Source organism: Schistocerca nitens, chromosome 4 (assembly GCF_023898315.1).
Source record: "Schistocerca nitens isolate TAMUIC-IGC-003100 chromosome 4, iqSchNite1.1, whole genome shotgun sequence".
NCBI lineage: Eukaryota > Metazoa > Arthropoda > Insecta > Orthoptera > Acrididae > Schistocerca > Schistocerca nitens.
Window position 1 is genome coordinate 349,484,931 of NC_064617.1, and position 12,892 is coordinate 349,497,822.

Below are 12,892 nucleotides of genomic sequence, written 5' to 3' on the forward strand. Positions count from 1 at the left end.
AACATCTACTATAGTCAGGTTAGTACTGTATTTCCTCACCTCTGCTGTGTTTCTTTGTACCCTGTTCTTCGGGCCACTTTTAATTGCCACACTTTATATAACAATATAACGACTAATCGGTTAGCAGTGAATATTGTCCTGTTTGTACACACATTTATACACATAAAATGTTTTCTAAGATTGCTGTAAATTTATCTCAATATTTAATATCTATTGACTGCATGTTTAGCAATGACGTCGATGTATACATACACTGCTGGCCACCGTAAATGCAACACCAAGAAAGACAAGAGGTAGCACAACAAAATTTATTTTGTAGATAACATGTTGACCAAGTATCAAATGATTACGTTTACAGACGTCTGTGACATGTGGTTCCTGCCAGAATCAGTAGCCAGAGTAGCCGCCATTGTTGGAGATCACCGCTGCCACACGTCTCGGCATTGAGTCAAAGAGACGTTGGATGTGTTCCTGGGGTACAGCAGTCCAAGCAGCTTCCACACGTTGCCAAAGATCATCTGGTGTGGCAGCTGGGGATGTAATCTGGGTCACTCGTTGAGCAACCATGGACCACATGTTTTCTATCGGCGAAAGATCCGGAGAGCGAGCCGGCCAGGGAAGCAATTCAATCTGGTTATTGACGAAGAACCTTTGGGCAATGCGTGCCACGTGTGGTCGCGCATTGTCCTGTTGAAATATGGCTGTGGCCGAGCCCTGAAGGTAAGGAAGGACAACTGGCTCCAGCACCTCGGATATGTAGCGCCGGCTATTTAAAGTACCGGCAATGCGTACTAGAGGCGTGCGACAGTAATATCCAATACCGCCCCATACCATAATACCCGGTGCAAGACCAGTGGGGCGGTGCATAATGCAGCTGTCCAGCATCCTCTCTCCACGGTGTCTCCACACTCGAATCCGACCATCGTGGTGCTGCCGACAGAAGCGTGCCTCGTCAGTAAAGACAACGTCATTCCATTCTGCCGTCCACATCCGTCTGTCATCACACCATTGGCGACGGAGACGTCTGTGGTTATGCGTCAATGGTAGACGAAGCAATGGACGTCTTGCGGACAGACCACTCTGCTGTAAACGGCGTCGAATGGCACGCGCAGACACTGGATGATGCGTTACAGACGCAATGTGCTGTGCTATGGTTCGGGATGTCACTGAGCGATCCGTCACTGCCATGCGCACAATTTGCCTATCAGCACGTGCAGTGGTGCACCGAGGTGAATGCGATCGACCACGTCGGTCCGTCGTACCCTCCTGCATCCAACGGTCACATATCCGCATTACAGTTGTTTGGTTTCGTCCAACACGACTAGCGATTTCTCTGTATGATAATCCACAATCTCGGTAAGCCACTATCCTTCCTCTGTCGAACTCGGATACTTGATCAAACGATGTTCGCTGTTGTCTACGAGGCATAACTGATCGTCTTGTGAAACAACCACAAGGTAAACACACGTGCCGAATGTACACTCGTCGAAATCGCCAAGCCTTAAATGGCGCTATGAGGTGGCGCCACAGGCGCGCGTGATGTGCGTCTGCGCTGAAATTCTAATCAGTTGCATATCTCATCGTTGCAAATCCATGGTGTAAATTTCACTTGATTCGGATGCTTCCTTCAGGGTGTTGCATTTACGGTGGCCAGCAGTGTACTTTCGAGCCGTTACCGGGTCTGTAACGACAGTACCAGGCATGAGGATGAGGTGCAATCTCTAAATGGTAATTAATTATTAAAATAAAATACAAAAATGAATTATGTACTACGCAACTTGCTGTTAGCACATAAACTCAAGTTGCCACTACCAAATGAATACGGAAATACAGCGCTTTTTTGTCTCAGGATTTCCTTGTGCCCGCTTTTCGTTTGATGCAGCATATGCATTTTCTCATGGAGGACGTGGAATAAACAAGATTACAAACATTTTGCTTAACTGGATGAAATCTGTATGTTTTTCATCTGAATCGTGGATGAGACTTATTCCAGATACTGAACACATTTTCAATTGTGTACTTTGCATTAATTAATGTCTTATACCCTCCACAGCTTCACAAAACACAGCTTCGTTAAAGGCCACCTGAATGGAACAATCGGTCATTTTACATTGTAATTGCTACTTTACAGCAGTACGATCGTGTACTCATCTTCTATACTAACAGTAAGTCACACTCGTGCATGCTTCAGTATGGGAGAACGAATCGACAAGTATGAAGCGACTCCAACGCCACAGTTCTCAGACTAGTCATAATCGCGAAACTGCAGCGGGAGAGAACGAAGCCAGTTAGCACCGATGTTCCAAGGTCGCCTTGATTTGGAAGTATGCAAGCCGCTACGTCGGACTCGTCCTCACTCCGTTTCCAATATCTAACCAGCTGTCGATCTTTATCAAGTCTTCAAGTATTCTGGCAGCGCTACGTCCCACAGTAGTTTGCTCCCCTAACAGCTTTATGGATCTCCCGGCGTCATCCACATCTACGTCTTAACATACACTCCATAAGCCACTGTGCGGTGCCTGGAGGAGGGTACATGCCATAAATATTATCGATTTTCTGTCCTATGCGATTCTCGTATTCAGCGAGGGGAAAATAACTGTCTGTATGCCTCTGTAAGCGCCCTAATACCTTTTATCTTATCCTCATGATACATACGCGAGATGTAAGATCATAGCAGCAGAACTGTCGTAGAATCTACTTCGAATAAAGATTTTATAAACTTACTCAATAGGTTTTCGAAGGGACTTCGTCGCCTTTCTTTTAAGGATTCTCATTACAGATCCACGAGCATTTCTGTTGCGCTTTCGTATGGGCTACACCGAACTTTTACCATTCTGGTAATGCGTCTCTGGTTTAATTCTATATTTATTGCCATGACTTCTTGAACTTCTTGATAAGACCCCAAATAATCTAAGATCGAACCTAATCAGCATTAGTAGTGGTCTGACCTCTGAAATAAAAACCTGTTAGCGCTATCCAACCTTCAGGACAATAAACAGCTTTGCAACATTCCATTAATAATTTGGCCAATGTGCACAACGGAAATACCATTGCATAGAAACAACGCTTAAGTGTATTCCTGTTTATAAAGGTAAATAAGGTTTGAACAAGTTGTAGGAATTAGGGCTCATAAATGGAAATCGATATTAAAACACTAATCGTTTATTGAAATTCAAAATCAATCTTATTAGAATATGACTCTTGGAAAACAAAGCCCCAGAAAGCTAATAAATACTGAAGTTACTGACATTGGATAATGATTGACATCGTTAGGAAGACTCAAAGAAGAACAAATCAGAGTTCCTCATCTGTACAATTCGCATTTTCAAATAAACAATAGAGATAATGAAATGAACTCCGCATCCAAGATGCGCGAACAACCAGGTAAATCCGAGCTGCTCAAAGTACGGGCTCTGAGATGTGAAAATGATACGTCACGCTACAGCAAAATGCGACAGTTCTACATCTGAATACATACTACGCAAGTCACCGAACGGTGCATGGCGGAGGGTACCCTTCACAATTACTAGTCGTGCCCTTTCCTGTTTCACTCGCAAAGAAAGCGAGGCAGAAACGACTATCTATATGTCTCCGTATGAATCCTAATTTCTCGTGTCTTCGTGGTCCCTAAGCGAAATGTATGTTGGTGACAGTAGAATCGTTATGCAACCAGCTTCAAATGCCGGTTTTCTAAATTTTCTCAATAGTGTTCCTCGAATTGAACGTCGCCTTCCCTCCAATGATTCCCATTTGAGTTCCCGAAACATCTCCGTAACACTTGCGCGTTGTTCGAACCTACCTACATTTATTCTTCACTACTAAGATACTTCTACAGTCGAAACAACTAAAGGAAATCCCTGATATCTGGCAGGGCTTTTGAAAAGTTTGAACTGCGAAACGCAAACGGTTGTAGGCGAAAACAATAGCTGCCAATATAGCAATGAAGAGGCCTTTCCATACAGATGTTTACAAAATCGCGTTGTAGACAAGCGAAGAAGCTGCGCATAGTACACAGAAACTGTACACTGCAAACATAGTTCATTTTTTCTTTTCGTTTCTAATAGAAAATTGGCAAAATGACTACCCCCGCAACGCAAAAACTATATGACCACTGCTCGCCACGAGACTGAATGCCGCCTGGTGGAGTTGCGGTCACGTGACTTGATGACGAAAGTATACAAGCGGAGCAGAGTCGAATGGATAAACGTTGTAGTGACGATTCGGACCGCAAATGGGGAAACCCACTAGCATAAACGACTTTCAGAAAGGCTAGATTGTTATGTCTCAGTTCCTGATAACAAACATCTCGGAAGGGGCGCAGCTGGTCGACTTTTCGCTTGTTATTGTCTCGAGTATCTATGGAAATTTGTTGAAGGATGGTGAAACCAACGATAGGAGATAAGGTGACGTCCACGCGTCATCACAGATCGTGATCGACAGAGGCTTATTCGCTCCCTCTAACCATTTCAGGCAGCGACTGTGGCAAATATGAGGACACTGCTGCTGCTGGAACAAGTGTTTCGAAGCATTCCGAGGCTCTGTAGCACATAGCTTGTAGGTATCCCCATTTCAGCCCAACGACATCGTCAATTACCATCGCACGATCGCAGTGGGCACGGTATCATCGAGACTAGACCATGAAATAGTTAAAATGTGTCCCCTTGTTGCATAACTCGTTTTCTTCTTACCCCCAGGTCGATGGTTGTGTCCGAACACACCATCATACAGACGAACAGCTACTCGAAAGTTCCACCGCACCATGCCACTGGTCAATGGGGCCAGTATTATGCTGTGAGGGGCTATCACCTGGGTTTCTATGGGAACTCTGATAGTAGTCCCTAGATACCATGATAGCTGTAGCCTATGTAGACTGTATTGTTGACCACGTGCATCCATTCATGCGATGTTGATGATGTTTGGTTTGTGAGGCGCTCAACTGCGCGGTCTTCAACCCCGTACAAAGTCCCAATTTTACACAGCCCAATTGTTTTACACAGTCCAGTCTAGCCACTGTAACGAATGATGATGATGATGATGATGAAATATGACGACAACACAAACACCCAATTCCCGGGAAGAGAAAATCCCCAACCCGATCGCGAATCGAACGCAGGACCCCGTGATCCAGAGGCAGCAACTCTAGCCACTAGACCACAAGCTGCGGACCCCGACAGCGATGACAACTTTCAGCAGGGTAACAAAGTATGTCATAAGGCCAAAACCCTGTTACAGTGGTTTCAGGAGCAGGATGGTGAAGTCACGTGTCTCGGTAACCAGATTTGCTGATGTGAGTCCAACGGAAGACAAACGGGACGTTATGGGGCGCCCTGCACGTTCGCAAACTACCGGCCCGTAATTGACGGGAATTGCGTGAACTGTGCATAGACATCTGGTACCATATACCTTTAGAAATCTACCAGCGACTTGCCGAATTCCTGCCACGCAGTACCTCTCCTGCACTGAATCCCAAAGGTGGACCAATAGGCACTTAAAGACGCGGTCATATTGTTTTGGCTCGTCAGTGTACTTGTGAATACAGATTCAAATGGTTCAAATGGCTCTGAGCACTATGGGACTCAACTGCTGAGGTCATAAGTCCCCTAGAACTTAGAACTACTTACACCTAACTAACCTAAGGACAACGCACACATCCATGCCCGAGGCAGGATTCGAACCTGCAACCGTAGCGGTCGCGCGAAATACAGATTGCTAGCCAAAACTTAATATAAGGAAGTGACACATACATGTATTGTACATAGCGTGTGAGCCCTTAAACAGCACATGGCGGAGGATACCTCCTAACTATTTTAGTCACTCTCTTTAGGTGTCTATTAACTTATGCAGATGATGCTGTTCCTTCCGATAAACAGTTATTCGATATAAATTATAGCTATTATCATTCGTAGCATGCAAAGGAAGTAGTATGCAAAGGAAGTAGTATGCAAAGGAAGTAGTAGTATGCAAAGGAAGTAGTAGCATGCAAAGGAAGTAGTATGCAAAGGGAGTTCTGCATTTCATATCACATAAATATGTGATTCAATTTCACAACAGGATTAACGGGTCCTTATGAGTATCATTTAACGCAAATACCTGGAAGTAGTGGACGTGGCAATGCTTACTGATATCAACAGTCACGTATTCTCAATTTCAGGTGAAGCAAACAGCTGACTTCGATTAATTGACAGGGTGAGTTACCGGAATGGACTCGCATTTAGGCGGAATGGGATTCAAATCCCATCTGACCGTCCAGATTAAGATTATCCTCTATATCTCTAAACCGCTGGAGGGAAAGACCTGGATGTTTTTTTAATGGGACACGCTTGATTTCTTCCCCCCTCCTTGACTGCTCCATTTCTAAAGACCTCGTCATCGACGGTGCGATAAACGCCTAAAATTCTTTTCTTTTGTGATCTGTTGGTAGTTATCTAGAAATGCGCTTTATAATATTCACATGCAGACTTGGGTAATATTAATCGTAACGTTCCTGCTGCAGTCTGATCTGGTACTAGCTATCTATATTTCCAGGGAATAAAAGGAAGACCAAACATTGGAATGAAAATTCAGTACCGTACACATTAAAAATAATGCTGCGAGATGGAATGGTTTCGCCACGTTTTAGAACTGTGTTGTGCTCTCGTAATGTGTTGTGACACGCTGAACTAACGATCCTCGTTGGCTTTGAAGCCATTATCACGACACGGGTAGTACAATAGCGGATAATCTAGCAGCTTCAGGAAGCTACAGGTGTGTCACACCGGATGCACAACGTGAATACAGTAACATCCGCCTACAGTAACGTTACGTGGCGACAGGGTCATACCACTGCGCTGTTACTCACGGCCGCAAAACAGGCCTCCGACTAAGCTACAAGCAAGAACGTATGCAAACAAAAGACAGTTGAGGATTTAACTGGAAGAGGTACGTGAACTGTCCTACTTTCGCGCTTTTATCTTGTACCCTTTTTCTTCGCCAGCAACACACGCTGTTGTTAGTATCAGTTCATATTGCCTCTCGTCCAAGTAGCATCATAAGGAACAGAGAGGAGTTAGTCAGCAAACTTTCTGATCTAAGTGCCCTCCCAGGTACATCCATGGTCTCACTAGATGTCAAAAGCATATATTCCAGTACCCTCACAGATATGGTTGAAAATATTGTTAGGGACAGTCTCAGGCAATATAGTGGTAGGCCGTTACAGGAGGTGAAGGATACCTTGAAGCTTATTATTTAGTTTTAAATATCAACTAGTTCAACTTTGGTGATGACGTCTACGCTCAGAACCATGAACTGTCTATGGTTTTCCCTTTGTCGTTCCGTTTCGCAAACATTTTTATAACTGGTTTAGAACATCAGATTTCCAGTGACATACCTGTGCACTACAGTAAGGTCACGGTATGTCGATGACATCTACCTAATATATAAATGTTCTGCCCCGAATGCGACGATTTTCTCCACGGTCTTAATGGGTTCAATGAGCACATGCAATCCACAGTCGAACATAGAGTAAATGGGGTTCACCATTTTTAGACATATTGGTCATTAATTCAGGAAATTTCTTTTAGTATGGCATTTATAGGAAACCATGAATCAGGGATTTGGTTATTCACAGTTCTTTCTCCTATATTCTACAGCACACAAATGGAGCTTTCCAGTCAGTTCTTTATAGACAACGCAATACCCCATTATCTTAAGTGGCATATGAACGTGAATAAAGGGTCATTTAGTTCACAGCAAGTTTAATGGGCACCACGCTGGTTTGTCTAGGGTATTAATAAAGGCTTTTTTAAAAAGAGTAAAAGGAAACAGCCGTAGGACTGCTCCGGATCAAGGTCAAATGGATATTATTCAGCTACATTACTCCTCGTGCAGCGGGATGACCTTAGGGTCAATTCTTATGATTAGATTTCGTACTATGGAGCGGTTTCAAATATACAAAAGATATGGTCGCGGCATATTTCATTCCTAGGAGTGATGGGCCTATGCTTAAACACAGGGAGAGTACGAAAAGGATCCCCACGACACGTCAGATGATTATAGCTTTACCTGTAAAGGATTCCAGTTCAAGTATATAGACCAAAGTAGAAGGACCTTTGAAGTTAAGTTTAAAAACGTATTTCTGGTTCTGGTTCCAATTCTTCCTTAATTTCACACTTATCCGGAACGGGACACTCAATTTCTAGTATTAATTCTTACAATTTCGCACACAGAACGCTAGTGTAAGGTTCTACATGTCCTGGAAGAGCTTTTCGTGCGTTAAGAAAATTACCGAACTGAATTAGGTCGTAAGACCATTTTGGCTAACTTTGACTACTTAAACGAGTAGCGCGTTTCATTCAGCCATTTTCCCGAACCTCCTCTTCTTTGGTGCCTTTACTGGGGCCATCCTCCTTTCATATTTTTTTTTTTTAAACTGTAAGAATTTTTAAGATTTTTTAAATTCTAAATGTTATGTTCATAAATGGCCCACAAAAGGTGCTAGGCTTTTATTCACTTGGCATCTGCTATCTCTATTAATATGTTTATTTTTGTACCCCTGTTTCTCAACCTTTTCCTTACAGTGTATTTGGTGTTATTCAAGAGCAATCACATTATTCAAGCACATGCGCTGCTTTCTTTGGGGCCTATGTTTTGATATCCTGTCACTTCATGTACGGCAGTTGGCGGTCGCAGCGTTCCGTTCCGTCACGGCCACAGCTGAGGTACTGTTTAGCGTTTACTCTGTACTTCGTCTTGCGTTCCCTCCCTCCCCATCACGCCGTTAGTATCGCTTTTTGGGACTTTCCCGTATTTTAAAGGAAGATTCGGAATCGGATTGTAAAAGTGGCTTGACTTCTGTAATGTAAGTATTCAGTCTTGCGGACACTTCTAATCACTGTGATACGGTCGTTGCGTAATTCTGTTTAAGGTTTCTTTCTTCTTTTTGTTAATATTTGCACATGATGATGTAATTTAAATTACTAAATGGTCGTACCTTTAATGCTTCAGTGGTTTTTATTCAAAATGCAAAAGTTTGTCTGTAAATGCTGTATTTTCGGTACAAATTCCCAAACTGATTTTAAACTAACTTCTCAATGATTTAGACGCTTGAAATGTTAAAAACAGCTCAGAACTGGACACCAGTACAATTGTGTATGGATACATGCATGTATCGAAGATGTGGCTACGCAGTCGATACAAGATGGCGATCAACGCCTCTGGTGCTTGTGTATTTCTGCCCCGATGCGCAGTGACGCTCTCTGTGGGTTTAAAAGAGCGGAGCGAGTGCTGTATTTCGGCTAGCCCTGAAGATATTCCGAACGGTATACGGCCGAAATGTTAGAAGAAGGCGTGGAATTGAATCGGCTGAACACCAGAAACTTAATGGTACAGTCATTGCGCTGCAAAAAGATGAAAATGCACAATCAATGATATCTGTTCCTGCAAGTTATCTGGCAATTAGACAGCCCTGGGCGTGTACCAGGTCTTTGATCTTCCACACGCAAACGTCACCACTTTAGGCCGAAGGCCTTCCTGGCCGAAAGTTTTGTTAATTTATTGACTGACGAGCACTTTTGGATCAGAAGTGTCGTTGGTAACTCTGCATTCGACGTAGAACATCATCATCTTATGTTAGTCTAAAAGTTTTCGTGCGACTTTCATGCTAAAATTTTACGTTGGATCGTTGTATTGTATTGTATTGTTTGTTAACCGGGGGCCTAGAAACGACGGAGAGGCTCCGTCCCCGCCGCAGCCGCAGTGGTCCGCAACCCCACGACGACTACCGCAGTCCACTTCACCCCTCCGCCGCCCCACACCGAAACCAGGGTTATTGTGCGGTTCGGCCTCCGGTGGACCCCCCAGGGAACGTCTCACACCAGACGAGTGTAACCCCTAAGTTTGCGTGTTAGAGTAATGGTGGATAAAGCGTACGTGGAGAACTACGTTGGATCGTTACTTCCGCAAATCACACATTGCACATATCACCACCAACAATGTTACCACTGTGAAACAGTGAAGCTATTCAGGGGCTTATGATGATACAGTGTTGCCAACGGCACATCGCTAGGAAATTTCTATAAATGTAAAATCTAAATTTCAGTAATCTTTTTAACATACATTATAATTTTACGTGAAATTCAGTGATGTGCAATGCGACGTCATTTGATACCATTGTTCACGAGAAAAGTGTTCCAAAGGCTGGAGAATGGTTAGATTTTCATGTGTTATTCGGATTATCCTGAGACCTCACGAAGTATTTGTTGATATAGCAGAACAGAACAGAGGTACTCACTTCTCGAGGCCTTTGAACGCTTCCGGGTCGACGGCGTGCAGCTTGTTCTCGTACAGCGTGAGGATCTCCAGGGTGTCCAGTCCTTCGAACGCCCGCGCCCGCAGCGCGCTGATGCGGTTGTGGTTGAGATTGAGGAGGATGAGGTGGTGCAGGTTGTGGAACGCAGCCGATGGGATGAGGCTCAGGTGGTTCTGCGACAGGTCCAGCTGCGACAGCCCCTTGCCTGCGAATCACAAAGCAGTGCGTGGGTGAGGCACGTGGAAAGAGCGGAAAGAGACGAGTACAGAGAGTGACTCGAAACATTATATTACTACTTCGCCTTGGTATACAAGACGGACCTGCACTCCAATGACAGAATTTCGGTGGTTGTTCAGAGATGTGTTCTGAGTATTTTTCTGTAATAGACCGGTGGTCTTGTTATAGGGTGAATGAATTTCGTTTGATTTGCATCTGTACAACTGTTTAAAATACGACGGTATGAATTGTGTGTCTTGCTGGGAAACTAACTTTTTTTGCTTACTCAGAGTACTTGCTGTTGAGAACAGTATAAACGAAGCTTGCATTCAGTAGTGCTTGCAGTATGTTTCAAATTTGTTTTTTCGACTGTATTAGTTGTACGTTAAAGGTTATACATAGCAATGTGGAGAGGTTTACTGACGAAGAGCTGGCCAATAAGCACCTCTAGAATCGATTCGAAAAACGCAATCGAAGAGCTGGAACAAACTGTGATAAAACTGCATGCGTTTCGTACGAAGGTTTATGCGTTAACCCGCATTTTGCGTGTTATTACATGATGTTTCACTGTAGTAGATTTATTATCACGATTAGAAAGGTAACTGGGGCAACAAGGAAAATAAATCAAAATTAAATTATTAATCTGTAGCGAACCACCGGATACATGGATACTTTATACCAAAATACGCAGAAAATATAACTGTACGGTCTCCAAAAGTTTTTTGGTAGAGTTCGAGGTCACCCTTCACAAATTCATTGTGAGAGCTTCTCATGGTGCTCCTGATGTCATTCCGTATAAAAGTGTATCATACATTCAGACAGGTAATGACGTAGTGCCGATCATGTGACCCTTAGCAATTCCGTGAATTCTGCAAAAATATACTGCACAACACAATTAATGGATCACTTTTTCGAAACGATGTAATTGTCTCGCATTGTGATGTAAAAGCTTAAAATTTAGCTCAAAGGTGCCTACAACTTTCCTTTAATAGTGCAAAAGCTTGGTGTCCTGCGACGTCGCCTTTAAGCTCTACGACGTTTCGAATAGCAAGATGTCGACTCACGTGAAAAAAGAGCGGGTCTCAGGAAAGGTGTAAGGTGGGTTAATGACGTTACATCGGCACCAAATTTCGTGACAATTCTGCCCGACGCCCACATGCCTACTAGCAGGTCCATGAACAGCAGCATAGCCTAGGTATATTTTTAAAGTGTTCGACAATGGCGAGGCAGTGGCACCAACTGTTTTGCTCTTGCAGGTACTCTTTGCCGGTTTATTCACCCATGTGTCAGTGTCGCACGCCTCTGTGATCACGTTACATCGAAACAAGAGGACTGAAAATGCATAAGCACCCTTTGCTGTTTCGGATCACGTTCAGACTTCGCCGATTGGTTTTGAGCGGTCCCTAGTCGCTGTACGCTGTACACGAGAATAAAATCTGCAGTCGCACTGCATACCAAAGGGTCTGAACACGTTCAGTGGGGTTGCTTTCGCACGATGTTCTTAGAGAAAGGTTGAGTCGTCCAGGGGTTGTCAGCAGTGTCAGACTTTATCAGGAACGTCGTCGTCTTGTTCACTGTAATGCGAATTGTCGTTTTAGACTCCGAAATTTGTGGGAATCAAAGCCACAAGGAAAGGGGTAGTTTCACTGACGCCCTTTATGCCACTCCTTGAGGCCTTTTCGTCTCGATTCTGATCTCGGCAGTGTGTACGAAATGTTTACCTCGGCCACCCGTAAGAAATGGTAGCAGGGCGCCAAACGTTCGCACCATTACAGAGACAGGTTATAGACACATTTGAGTCATGTTTTAAACTTAATGGTCGCAATGGGAGATAATTACGGCGTTTCGAGAAAGTGATCCTACAACTGTGGTGTGCAACGTAGTTACTCTCATTGGTCTCTAATGTGTTCACAGTGTGTTTCGCCGAAGAATCGAGGTATGCGACTGTCCTACAATGAAACTGACGTACCGCGTAGGTCAGCGATCCTCGTAATAGGTCTATCATCAATGAGTTATGGTTTGTCCAGCGAATATTCAATCCGGTAACATCAGACAGAGAACAACAACAACGATCAACAGCCGGCCGGTGTGACCGAGCGGTTCTAGGCGCTTCAGTCTGGAACCGCCCGACTGCTACTTTCGCAGTTCGAATCCTGCCTCGGGCATGTATCTGTGTGATGTCCCTCGGTTAGTTAGGTTTAAGTAGTTCTAAGTTCTAGGGGACTGATGACCTCAGATGTTAGGTCCCATAGTGCTTAGAGCCATTCGAACGATCAACATAGGAAAATAATTCTATTAATAGTCCTCGCGGTGTAAGGAAACTTCAAAAATGTTTTAATAAGAACAAAATTTAATTTTTTATTATCAAGTATTGGGTAATACTGAATCTCA

At 43.8% G+C, this 12,892-nt stretch overlaps 1 protein-coding gene across 1 annotated transcript in view; it reads right to left on the bottom strand.

Moving 5' to 3' along the window:
- LOC126251629 (leucine-rich repeat-containing protein 70) overlaps positions 1-12,892 on the bottom strand; it is a 630,906-nt gene that overhangs the window by 455,776 nt on the left and 162,238 nt on the right. Inside the window, exon 4 of the mRNA XM_049952173.1 lies at positions 10,268-10,490. Within this exon, the coding sequence (XP_049808130.1) occupies positions 10,268-10,490 (223 nt within the window). The remainder of the gene's footprint in view (positions 1-10,267; positions 10,491-12,892) is intronic.